Source organism: Piliocolobus tephrosceles, chromosome 13 (assembly GCF_002776525.5).
Source record: "Piliocolobus tephrosceles isolate RC106 chromosome 13, ASM277652v3, whole genome shotgun sequence".
NCBI classification, from domain to species: domain Eukaryota; kingdom Metazoa; phylum Chordata; class Mammalia; order Primates; family Cercopithecidae; genus Piliocolobus; species Piliocolobus tephrosceles.
Genome location: NC_045446.1, coordinates 6,641,461 through 6,653,732, shown reverse-complemented (window position 1 = coordinate 6,653,732; position 12,272 = coordinate 6,641,461). Strand labels below are relative to the sequence as shown.

The 12,272-nt window shown below is 51.3% G+C and overlaps 1 protein-coding gene across 3 annotated transcripts in view; it reads right to left on the bottom strand.

The window, feature by feature from the left end:
• Positions 1-3,506, bottom strand: part of TMEM134 (transmembrane protein 134) — a 5,264-nt gene extending 1,758 nt beyond the window's left edge. Inside the window, exons 1-4 of one of the 3 annotated variants that reach the window (XM_023186383.2) lie at positions 3,254-3,506; positions 2,279-2,343; positions 1,757-1,846; positions 1,568-1,644 (exon numbers count right to left, since the gene is read on the bottom strand). In XM_023186383.2, coding sequence (XP_023042151.1) covers positions 1,568-1,644; positions 1,757-1,846; positions 2,279-2,343; positions 3,254-3,427 — 406 coding nt within the window. In that variant the 5' untranslated portion in view covers positions 3,428-3,506. Of the gene's footprint in view, positions 1-1,567; positions 1,847-2,278; positions 2,344-3,253 lie in introns of all 3 variants that reach the window. The other 2 variants (XM_023186384.2, XM_023186381.2) reach the window with 2 other exon arrangements.
• Between the last annotated feature and the right edge of the window lie 8,766 nt (positions 3,507-12,272).

Here is a 12,272-nt window from a genome sequence, read left to right as displayed (position 1 = left end):
ATGAGGTCAGGAGATCAAGACCATCCTGGCTAATACGGTGAAACCCCGTCTCTACTAAAAAATACAAAAAACTAGCCGGGCGAGGTGGCGGGCGCCTGTAGTTCCAGCTACTCGGGAGGCTGAGGCAGGAGAATGGCGTAAACCCGGGAGGCAGAGCTTGCAGTGAGCTGAGATCCGGCCACTGCACTCCAGCCTGGGCGACAGAGCGAGACTCCATCTCAAAAAAAAAAAAAAATTTCCCTAGTCCCAGCTACTAGGGAAGTTCAGCTGGGCGGATGGCTTGAGTCCAAGAGTTTGAGGCTGCAGCGATCATACCACAGCACTCCAGCTTGGGCAACAGAACAAGACCCCATATCTAAAAAAATAAAAAGGGCTGGGCGTGGTGGCTCACGCCTGTAATACCAACACTTTGGGAAGCCGAGGCGGGTGGATCACCTGAGGCTAACATGGTAAAACCCCACCTCTACTAAAAAAATACAAAAAATTAGCCAGGTGTGGTGGCGGGTGCCTGTAATCCCAGCTACTGTGGAGGCTGAGGCATGAAAATCCCTTGAACCCAGGAGACGGAGGTTGCAGTGAGCTGAGATTGTGCCACTGCACTCCTGCCTGGACAACAGAGCAAGACTCCTCCTCAAAAAAAAAAGGTGGGGTATAGGATATGATGGGGGCTGAAATTCACTCCCTGCACCCTAGAAAGGCCCTCTAAGGAGCTCTGGTAGCCCCAGACTTGCCTTGCTGGGTTGAGAGGGGACAAATGAAAGAACTTGGCAGCACTACCAGGGCCGGTGTGCAGCGGTGCTGGGAAGTGGCAGCCCCCTCCCATGCACTCAAACACCCAGAGAGGAGGCCAGATTGTGTGCTGGGGGCCTGGCTGACTGGGAAGCCTTGGCCTTCCTGGAGAAGCGGAGAGATCAGCCAGGGTAGCAGCCACAGTTGGTCCCTCCTTATGTGTCACTCGTGACCCCAACCCTGGATCCTTTCTGGGGACTCTGCCTCCTCTACCCCAAAGAACGAGGTGCCTGGGAGCCAGAGGACCCCTGGTGTGAGATCTGCCTGCTCTGGACCAAAAGTTCCGCCATCTGAGCAATGGGTAGGAGAGGGATGCTTGTCAGCGCTTAGATGCCAGATAAGGGGAAGTACCAGGTGCCCTGTGGCTCTGCACTGGCTGGGCACTCGGCATCCCTGAGCCCCTACACGTGGCTCTTCTGGGCACCACCTCACTTGCAGGACTTCTGTAAGGTGGGAAAATAAAACTGCCCTGCACCTTGCCCAGAGTAGACACAGAATAAATGGTAGCTGCTACTCTTCTGTTCTCTAATGGATTAAACAGGTTAAATTTTTTAAAAAAGGAAAAGTCTCTGGAGTGATAAGCCAGGTTCCATTTTCAGCTATGTGTGATTTCCTGACTGTGTGCCCAGGTTGCAAAGCCTCTGTCTCCTCACCTGTAAACTGGGGCTGTGATGATGGCAGCCAGCTGCCCCCTCAGGATGCTGGGAGGCTCAGTGTCAAGGGGGAGGCAGAGCCTCCCATGGGGCCCCTTTTGACTCCAACCCTCAGGGCCACTCACCCAGCCCCAACAGCAGGAGCAGGAAGGAGGCCAGCACCACTCGACGGTTCTTCTGGATCAAAGGGTGTTGGGTCCAGCTGGGTGGCAGGAGAGCAGGGTGAATGTGAAGGAGGTGGAGGGAGGGGGTGCAGGAGACTGCAGGGGTAGAGCCAGGGCTGCTTGGCTGGGGGCTTAGGTAGGCAGGCTCACCTGCAGCAGGTGTTGTAGGAGCGCTGGGTGCCGCTGCTGATGGTGCTAAAGGACCACTGGGAGCTGCGGATGGAAGTTCGGCCGGAATCCCTGCAGGACAGGCGCCCAGTGAGGGGCAGGGAGGCAAGGATGGGCTTGTTTTGGGACAGAAGTCCTGATGAAGTACAGGGTGTGGTGCAGGGACTGGAGCTGGCCCCTTGCAGAATAGTGGACTCTGAGAGGCCTCGGTGGGTGAGGATGAATTCAGGGACTGGAGATGAACTAGGGGTTTCTTTAGGACAGGTGACCTGTATGAAGGTGGGGGCCAGACCAGACTGGGGGTTTCTGAAAGAGGTGAGTACCGCTGGGCACTAGGGTAGGGTGACCCTGCAGTGTAGGGGACCCTGTGAGGAAAGTGAGGGTCAGATTAGGAATCAATAGGACGGGATGGAAGTGAGTGAAGTGGGGTGGGGGACTCAGCAGGGTCCCTGGGGATAGGAGCTGGGGCTGGGGTACAGGGTTGGGTCCCCACCTGGCCCTAACCTGGTGCTGACTCCCCCATCTGGCTCTGGAGAGACCTGGGCTCCGTCCTCATCGTTCTCCAGGTTCTGTTGCAGAACACAGGTCTCAGGGGGGTTGCTAGGCTGGGGCCCTTCCTCATCCCTTCCCAGGGAGAGAAAGCAGGCCTACACAACCATTTGCCTGGCCGCCTGGCAGCTGCTCACCTGGCCCTCCGCCCTCCGCCCTCCCTGCAGAACGAGTTTGGTGAATCACAGAAACCAGGTAGGAGGTGGGTGGATGCCAGGGCTTTGGGGAGCAGGAGCCCGCACAGGTCCCAGGGAAAGGAGAGCTCCCAACTTTGGGAGTCAGGGTGGAGCTCTCATTCAGTGGCCTAGAGAGCTTGGGAATTGGGGTGCCAGGGAAGGCCAGGCCCAGGGTTCCGGTCCAGGTCTCCAAGAAAAGCAGCCTAGCGTTGGTGGAGGTTTTCTGGGAAAATGGGGATTGATTTCTGGTTTAGTGGGAGCCAAAGGGTGGGCAAGGACTGGTCATGTGAGAGGGGCTCCAGCTCTTGGGGTGATGGTGGGATTAGGGTGAGGGCTTTCACAATAGAGAAAGGTGTGCGGGTTCCCATCAGCTTAGCTGGCCTGGGGCACAGGGGATGCTCCTGCGTGTGGGCAAGGTCTGGTTCAGATACAGAGGAGCTCCCCCAACCCAGCGGGGGCCAGGGGCGAGTACCCAGGATGAGTAGGGAATCGGCTGGGTTCACCAGCTGGAGCTGAGGGATGAGCTCCTGGGCCCGGGCTGTGGACTCTTCCCGGCTGGCTGGGGCCCGGTATCGGAACTGGGAGGGCCTGGGCAGGGCTGTGGATCAAGAGTCACGTCCGGGGGTTGGGGGGGGTGGTCTCGCACTTCAGCTGGGGCCTCTAGGCAGATTCTCCCCCGAGTTGAGGCCTTTGGGGCCCGGCCTGGGGTCCCGTCCGGCCGGGGACAGGGGGTGAGGTGGGCCGGGCGGTTCACCTGGTAGCGCAGCCGGGACTGCTTGTCCTCGTCAGCCACCTCGAACCGGGCCCGACGCTCGAAGTGCAGCGGCCCAAAGCGCGCGACCCCGCTGGACTCGGGCCCAGGGCCCGCGTCCTCCAGGGACAGCTCGAAGGCATCATCAATGCTGAACTGGGGCCGGGCGGCGCTCATGGCCCCGGCCACCTCAGGCGCCGTGCACCGCCGCCATCTGCGCCCACACGCCCAGCGTCGCCGCGGCCCCGCCCCCACATGCCCCGCCCCCCGGGCCTGGCTCCGCCTCACAGGCAGGCCCCGCCCCCGCTCGCCCTAAGCAGGCCAGAGCTGCCGAGCGCCGAGCGGGCTGATGGGTGGGAGCCTGTTCAAGACTGAGCGCGCCCGGCCAGTGACGCCACTCAGTGGCCGCCATGGCGAGCGACAGCCGATGCCGGGTTCTGACACAGCCCCCAGACCTGTAGGTGGGGGGCTTGGAGGGGCTTCCACGCCCCAACCTCCAGGTCCCTGACAGGGCCTTTTGCACCGCAGCGTGTTCCTCGAGTGCCAAGGACACTCCTGGAAACTGTTTCCCCACCTGACTCACAACAGCCCTGAACCTCGGGGGTACTCTCCCCATTTTTGCAAATGTGGAAACTGAGGCTCAGAGAGCTTATGTGTCTTCCACTTCTCCAGTCCAGTCTTCACGCAGCAGCCGAAGTGATCTTTTAAAACAAATATTTTTATCTCTGTGTTATTCTTTTTTTTTTTTTTGAGACGGAGTCTTGCTCTGTCACCGGGGCTGGAGTGCAGTGGCCGGATCTCAGCTCACTGCAAGCTCCGCCTCCCGGGTTCACGCCATTCTCCTGCCTCAGCCTCCAGAGTAGCTGGGACTACAGGCGCCCGCCACCTCGCCCGGCTAGTTTTTTTGTATTTTTTAGTAGAGACGGGGTTTCACAGTGTTAACCAGGATGGTCTCGATCTCCTGACCTCGTGATCTGCCCGTCTCGGCCTCCCAAAGTGCTGGGATTACCGGCTTGAGCCACCGCGCCCGGCCATCTCTGTGTTATTCTTAAATGAAAACTTTTTAAAAAATTAGGCTGCTGGCCGGGCTCGGTGGCTCACTCCTATAATCCCAGCACTTTGGGAGGCCGAGGCGGGTGGATCACTTGAGGTCAGGAGTTCCAGACCAGCCTGGCCAACAGGCGAAACCCTGTCTTTACTAAAAACACAAAAAGTAGCCGGGCGTGGTAGCGCATGCCTATAGTCCCAGCTACTCGGAAGGCTGAGGCAGAAGAATTGCTTGAACCCGGGAGGCAGATGTTGCAGTGGGCCGAGATTGAGCTACTGCACTCCAGCCTGGGCGACAGAGCAAGACTCTATCTCAAACAAAACAAAACAAACAAAAAACCTTCCCTTGGTTTTCCATTGCACTTAGAATAAAATCTGAACTCTTGGCAGGGCATGTCGCTCACACTTGGGGAGGCTGAGGTGAGTGGATCACTTGAGGTCAGGAGTCTGAGACCAGCCTGGCCAACACGGTGAAACCCAGTCTCTACTAAAAATACAAAAATTAACCGGGCACGGTGGCCTGTGCCTGTAATCCCAGCTACTTGGGAGGCTGAGGCAGGAGAATTGCTTGTACCCTGGAGGCAGAGGCTTCAGTGAGTGGAGATACCACTGCACTCCAGCCTGGGCAACAGAGCAAGACTCCGTCTCAAAAAACAAACAAAAAAAGAACCATGGGGACTGGTGAGGGTGAGGGTGGAAGAGAGCAGAAAGCAGAAGTACTCTGTGAATTAGGTGGACCTGGGTTCAAATCCCCATTCTACCACTTGGAAGTATTTGGGACTTTGGCAAACCCCTCATTCATTTCTGCCACAAGTATTTATTAAACATCTATTTAGGGCCAAACACTGTTTTGGGCACTATAGATACAGTGGTGAATAAAACAGTGCAAAATGAGACAATTTCAAGTGCTGTGTGATGCAAAACTGACTTTAGATTCTGCCGTCAGATGACCTTTCCAAGAGGTGACATTTGAGCAGGAATGCCGATGATGAAGGAGCCAGCTATGAGAAAAGCAAGGTTCAGTGTTTTCCTGGCACCAGGGAACAGCACGTGCAAAGGCCAGGAGGTGGGAAGGAGCTTGGCCTGTGGAGGAAGAATGTGAGAAAGCCAGTGAGGCTGAGCAGCGAGGAAAGGGGAGGGGCGACCTGAACCTGGGAGGAGTAGACGGGCCCCAGAGCCTTGAGAGTTTTGTGGACCTTAGTCAAGAGTTATTATTATTATTTTTTTGAGACGGAGTCTCGCTCTGTTGCCCAAGCTGGAGTGCAGTGGCGCAATCTCAGCTTACTGCAACCTCCGACTCCTAGGTTCAAGTGATTCTCCTACCTCGGCCTCCCGAGGAGGCTGGGATTACAGGCATGAGCCACAGCGCCCTGCCTAACTTTTTTTTTTCTTTTGAGACAGAGTCTTGCACTATCACCCGGGCTGGAGTGCAGTGGCAAGATCGCGGCTCGCTGCAACCTCCGCCTCCTGGATTCAAGCGATTCAAGCGATAATCCCGTGTAGCTAGGATTGCAGGCATGAGTCGGATTATAGGTATGAGCCACTACACCCGGCCTCCACGGTTCATTTTATGGCCTCATATACAGAGCTGAGTCAAGTCTACTTCTCAGTTTGTTACACATCAACACTATGAACAAGGGCCCCCTCGAATTATGTTAATTCACTTTCCCTCTTTCACTTCCCAGCTTCCTTTCTCTCCCCTGCCATCCATCAGACCCCATGTCAGCATGCTCAGTCGGCATCCTTGAAGCCTGCCTGGCTCTGTACCATGCATGGCACTGTCTCCTATGTGGATGTGTTTGTAATTTACACGCATGATGTCATGCAGGAAATTCAATTCTGTTATTTACACGTTTACATTTTCACTCTCGATGCTGTTTTCCACATGCATCTTGTTTGTTGTTTCTACAAGCTACATGCGTGTTATACCATGTTGAGTGTCTAGCACCTTTACGATCCACCTCACCTCCACAGTGTTGCACACTCAAACTGGCCTCAAGCCTGCCATCACAGGCATCACTGCAGTTAACATCTTCCTGCTGTCCCGTTATGGACAGTGGGAGAATTCCCCTTGGAGTGGGATTTCCAGGATAGAGTACACGCACTCATGACTTCACAAAGTACCACAGATGCTCCCCTGAGTGGCTGTGAGAGTTGACACTCGACCTGGAGGCTTCTGGTTCTCTCAGGACTTGGTACCATCCAACTTTTTAATGGCTTGCTGATCTGATGAATTTAAAGTGGTACCTCATGTTCCCCTGGGTTCTCTGATGGCTGGAGAGTTTGAGCCACTCTTTATGCCCTTGTCAGCCATTGGGATTCCCTCGTCTGTGAACTGGCTCTTCATATCTTTTGTCCTTCTTTTTGCTATTGGGTTTCTAGCCTTTTTTCTACTAATTTGCATATCTAATATCTAATCATTAAATCCTTGCTGGTTTATGACCTTGCACATATTTCCTATCTGTCTGTCTTTGTCTCCTTGTCTAATATGCTCTTAGTTAAAGAATAATCACTCCTTCTCAGGCTGGGTGCAGTGGCTCATGTCTGTAATCCCAGCACTTTGGGAAGCTGAGGCAGGAGGATCACTTGAGCCCAGGAATTCAAGATCAGCCTCAGCATAGCAAAGCTGATGCAGGGCAGGTGATCCCCAAAATTGGGGCTTAGCCCAAGAGAGTTCTTGACTTCACCCCTGGGAAAGAATTCAAGGGTGAGCTGGTGGTGTTAGACAGCACCTTAAACTTTTTTTTTTGAGACGTAGTGTCGCTCTGTCGCCCAGGCTGGAGTGCAGTGGCACGATCTCGGCACACTGCAAGCTCTGCCTCCCGGGTTTACGCCATTCTCCTGCCTCAGTCTCCCGAGTAGCTGGGACTACAGGCGCCCGCCACCACGCCCGGCTAATTTTTTGTATTTTTAGTGGAGACGGGATTTCACTGTGTTAGCCAGGGTGGTCTCAGTCTCCTGACCTCGTGATCCGCTCACCAAAGAGTCTAGAAATTCTTGAATTCTTGAATTCCCTTTAAGGCCTGGCCTGTGTTGGTGGCTAAGGATTCTAGGGTTTGAGTCAAGTTCTTCATGGTTGACTCATGGTAAGCAGAGCCACCCTAGGGTGCCACTAGTCCTACTGCTGCCCTGATTCCCGCCAAAATTAATCCTTTTGCTCACTTACTTCTGGTGTTCTTGGGTCTTACGGGGTTACAGACTGTGGCCTCTGGAGGGGCAAGGGTAGCTATTGCACATTCACCTCTGTTCCAAGCTTTTTTTTTTTTTTTTTAAGACAAAGTCTCAAAAAAATTGGCAGGGCGTGGTGGCAGGTGCCTGTGGTTCCAGCTACTCGGTAGGCTGAGGCCAGAGAATCGCTTGAACCAGAAGGCGGAGGTTGCAGTGAGCCGAGATTGTGCCATTGCACTCCAGCCTGAACAACAGGGCAAGATTCCTTCTTTTTTTTTTTTTTTGATATGGAGTCTCACTCAGCTACCCAGGTTGGAGGGCAGTGGCACGATCTCAGCTCACAGCAAACTCCGCCTCTGGAGTCCAAGTGATTCTCCCGTCTCAGCCTCCTGAGTAGCTGGGATTACAGGCACCCACCATCACACCCGGTTAATTTTTGTATTTTGGTAGAGATGGGGTTTCACCATGTTGGCTAGGCTGGTCTTGAACTCCTGACCTCAGGTGATTCATCTGCCTCGGTCTCCCAAAGTGCTGGGATTACAGGCGTGAGCCACCTCCTGTAATTTTTTTTTTTTTTTTTTTTTTGAGATGGAGTCTCGCTCTGTCACTCATGGAGAACAGTGGCGTGATCTCGGCTCCCTGCAACCTCCGCCTCCCGGGTTCAAGCAATTCTTCTGCCTCAGTCTCCTCAAAATTTTAAATAAGGATGGAATTTGACATTGCACAACTCTGTTCACATGCCTTGGCCCTAGTTCCAGCCTTGCCTCTCTGTGTCTCAGTTTCCTCATCTGTCAGAGATAACAATAATGCTTTCCTCATAGCAGGCACCTGCTTAATTATAAATTAATTAAATGAGTTAGTACACAGTAAAGAGCACAGCACAGTGCCTGGCACATATGAGCACTTGAGAAATGTTAGGTATTATTCTAATCAATTTTAAGATTCTTTTTTTTTTTTTTTTTTTTTGAGACGGAGTCTTGCTCTGTCGCCCAGGCTGGAGTGCAGTGGCCGGATCTCAGCTCACTGCAAGCTCTGCCTCCCGGGTTCACGCCATTCTCCTGCCTCAGCCTCCCGAGTAGCTGGGACTACAGGCACCCGCCACCTCGCTCGGCTAGTTTTTTTTTTTTTTGTATTTTTTAGTAGAGACGGGGTTTCACCATGTTAGCCAGGATGGTCTCGATCTCCTGACCTTGTGATCCGCCCGTCTCGGCCTCCCAAAGTGCTGGGATTACAGGCTTGAGCCACTGTGCCCGGCCATAAGATTCTTAACTCTATGGATTCCATCTTTGAATATGGTGCAAAGAGGGATTTAGATTTATTTCAATGTAGAGTTTTCACAGAACTACCTACCAAACAACCATTTTTTTTTTTTTTTTTAATAGAGTCTTGCTCTGTTGCCCAGGCTGGAGTGCAGTGGTGCAATCTCGGCTCATTACAACCTCTGCTTCTCAGGTCCTATCGATTCTCGTGCCTCAGTCTTTCAAGTAGCTGGGATTACAGGTGCCCGCCACCAAGCCCAGCTAATTTTTATATTTTTAGTACAGACGGGGTTTCAGCATGTTGGTCAGGCTGGTCTTGCACTCCTGACCTCATGTGATCTGTCTGCCTTGGCCTCCCAAAGTACTGGGATTAGGTGTGAGTCACTACCCCTGTCCGGTCCAAACAACCAGTTCTTTTTCCCTCTGGACTGTGGTGCCATCTTTATCATACAGCACTTGTAGAGCTGCCTACATATATATTGTTCTAAGCTCTCTTTTTGGTTCTTTGGCCCGCTTCACTATTTCTCGCCAGTATCTTACGCTTGTCATCATTATAGTTTTCGGTGTGGTTTAATGCGAGGACCCAGCCCCTTCTCCTTGGTCATCTTGTTCAAACTTGACCTAGCTTTTCATGGACCTTTATTCTTTATAGAAATGTTACAAAAATGTTTTCCAAGTTCTTAAAAAATCCTCCCAATTTCTATTTGGATTTCATTGAATTCACAGATTAATTTCAGAAGAAATCACATCTTTGTGTTAAGTTGTTCTGTTTATTAACAAGATACGTCACATCAGTTATTGAGATCTTCTTTTGTGTTATAAAATTTTGTTGTTCAGGCCGGGCACAGTGGCTCATGCCTGTAATCCCAACACTTTGGGAGGCCGAGGCAGGCGGATCACCTGAGGTCAGGAGTTCGAGACCACCCTAGCAAACATGGTAAAACCCTATCTCTACTAAAAATACAAAAAATTAGCTGGGCATGGTGGTGGGCGCCTGTAGTCCCAGCTACTTGGGAGGCTGAGGCAGGAGAATCGCTTGAACTACTTGGGAGGCGGAGGTTGCAGTGAGCCGAGATTGCGCCACTATACTCCAGCCTGGCAACAGAGCAAGACTCCATCTCAAAAAAAAAAAAAATTTTTTTCTTCAAAAAGTTCTGAGTTGTGTTTATATTTCCTACTTCATGGGTTTTATTGATGTTGTGAATAATACTTTAGTCTCTTTTTTTTTTTTCTCTTTAAGATGGAGTCTCACTCTATTGTCCAGGCTGAAGCAAAGTGGTGTGATTTTGGCTCACTGCAGCCTCCGCCTTCCAGGTTCAAGCGATTCTCCTGCCTCAGCCTCCTGAGTAGCTGGGATTACAAGCATGTGCCACCACGCCTGGCTAATTTTTGTATTTTTAGTAGATACGGGGTTTCACCATGTTGGCCAAACTGGTCTTGAACTCCTGACCTCAAGTGATCCGCCTGCCTCAGCCTCTCAAAGTGCTGGGATTACAGGTGTAAGCCACCATGCCTGGCCCCTTATATTCTATTACACTTTTCGGTTGTGTGTTTTTTTTTTTTGAGATGGAGTTTCGCTCTTTGTTGCCCAGGCTGGAGTACAGTGGCATTAGCTCACTGCAACCTCCGCCTCCTGGATTCAAGCGATTCTTCTGTCTCAGCCTCCCAAGTAGCTGGGATTACAGGCACCTACCACCCTGCCTGGCTAATTTTTGTATTTTTAGTAGACACGGGGGTTTCACCACCAGGCTGGTTTTGAACTCCTGACCTCAGGTGACCCGCCCACCTCGGCCTCTTAAACTGCTGGGATTACAGGTGTGAGCCACTGCGCCCGGCTGCTTTTTTTTTTTTTTTTTTCCCCCCTAACATTGCTGAACTCTGGGTTTTTTGTTTTGTTTCTGTTTTTTAGATAGAGTCTCACTCTGTCACCCAGGGTGGAGTGCAGTGGTCTGATCATGGCTCATTGCAACCTCAGCCTCATGGGCTCAAGGGATCCTCCTGCCTCCCAAGTAGCTAAAATCATGGCGTGTGCTACCATGCCCAACTACAGTTTTTAATTTATTTGTAGAGACAGGGTCTCGCTATGTTGCTCAGGCTGGTCTCAAACTCCTGGCCTCAAGTAATCCTCCTGCCTTAGCCTCTAAAAGTGTTGGGATTATAGGCATGAGCCACCATGCCTGGCCTTCTAATTTGTTAAAGTAGCCTGTAGATTATGTTGGATTTTCTATACCCATATAATCTGCCAACAATGACAGTTTACTTTCATTTCTTTTTCTTGGCTTATTGTTTTGGCCAGGACTTCTTTTTTCAAAAAAATTAAAATTCTTTTATTTTTTTGGATATAGGGTCTTTCTCTGTTGCCCAGGCTGGGGTGCAGTGGTGAGATCATAGCTCACTGTAGCCTCGACCTCCTAGGCTCAAGGGATCCTCCTGCCTCAGCCTCTTTAGTAGCTGGGACTATAGGCATGTGCCACTATGCCCAGCTAATTTTTTCTTTTTTTTCTTTTTGTAAAGACAGGGTCTTGCCATCTCGCCCAAGTTGTTACTCCTGGACTCAAGCGCTCCTCCTGCCTCAGCCTACCAAAGTGCTGGGATTCTAGGCAGGACTTCTAACACTTACTGAGCAGCATTGTTGATAGAGAGCATCATTGCATCATTGCCTTGTTCCAGATCTTCAAGAAATTGTGGATACTTATTCCATTATGCTTAATTGTATGCAGCTTTTATCAGCCTGAGACAATTATTCTTTTTTCCTGTGAGTTTTTATCATAAATCGTCACAGAAGTTCATAAAATGCTTTTTCTGCATATTTTGAGATAACCATATGCAATTTCTCCTTTAGTTCACCGACATGGTGAATTACAGTAATAGATATTTATAATGTTGAACCATTCTTACATTCTTGGAATAAACTCTACTTGATCTTCATGCATTTTTTTGGAAAAAAAACTTCTTCTTCTTCTTCTTTTTTTTTTTTGAGGTGGAGTCTCACTCTGTCCCTCAGGCTGGAGTGCAATGGTGCAATCTCAGCTCACTGCAAGCTCGGCCTCCTGGGTTCACACCATTCTCCTGCCTCAGCCTCCTGAGTAGCTGGGACTACAGGCTCCCGCTACCACGCCCGGCTAATTTTTTTTGTATTTTTAGTAGAGACTGGGTTTCACCGTGTTAGCCAGGATGGTCTCTATCTCCTGACCTTGTGATCCGCCTGCCTCAGCCTCCCAAAGTGCTGGGATTACAGGTGTGAGCCACCGTGCCAGGCCTTTTTTTTTTTTTTTTTTTTTTTGAGACAGAGTCTCGATCTGTCATCTACCTAGAGTGCAGTGGCGCGATCTCGGCTCACTGTAACCTCCACTTCCCAGGTTCAAGCGATTCTCCTGCCTCAGTCTCCCTGAGTAGCTGGGATTGCAGGCACCTGCCACCATGTCCGGCTAACTTTTATATTTTTAGTAGAGATGGGGTTTCACCATGTTGGTCAGGCTGGTCTTGATCTCTTCCCCTCGTGCTCCCAAAGTACTGGGATTACAGGCGTGAGTCACCGTGCCAGGCCG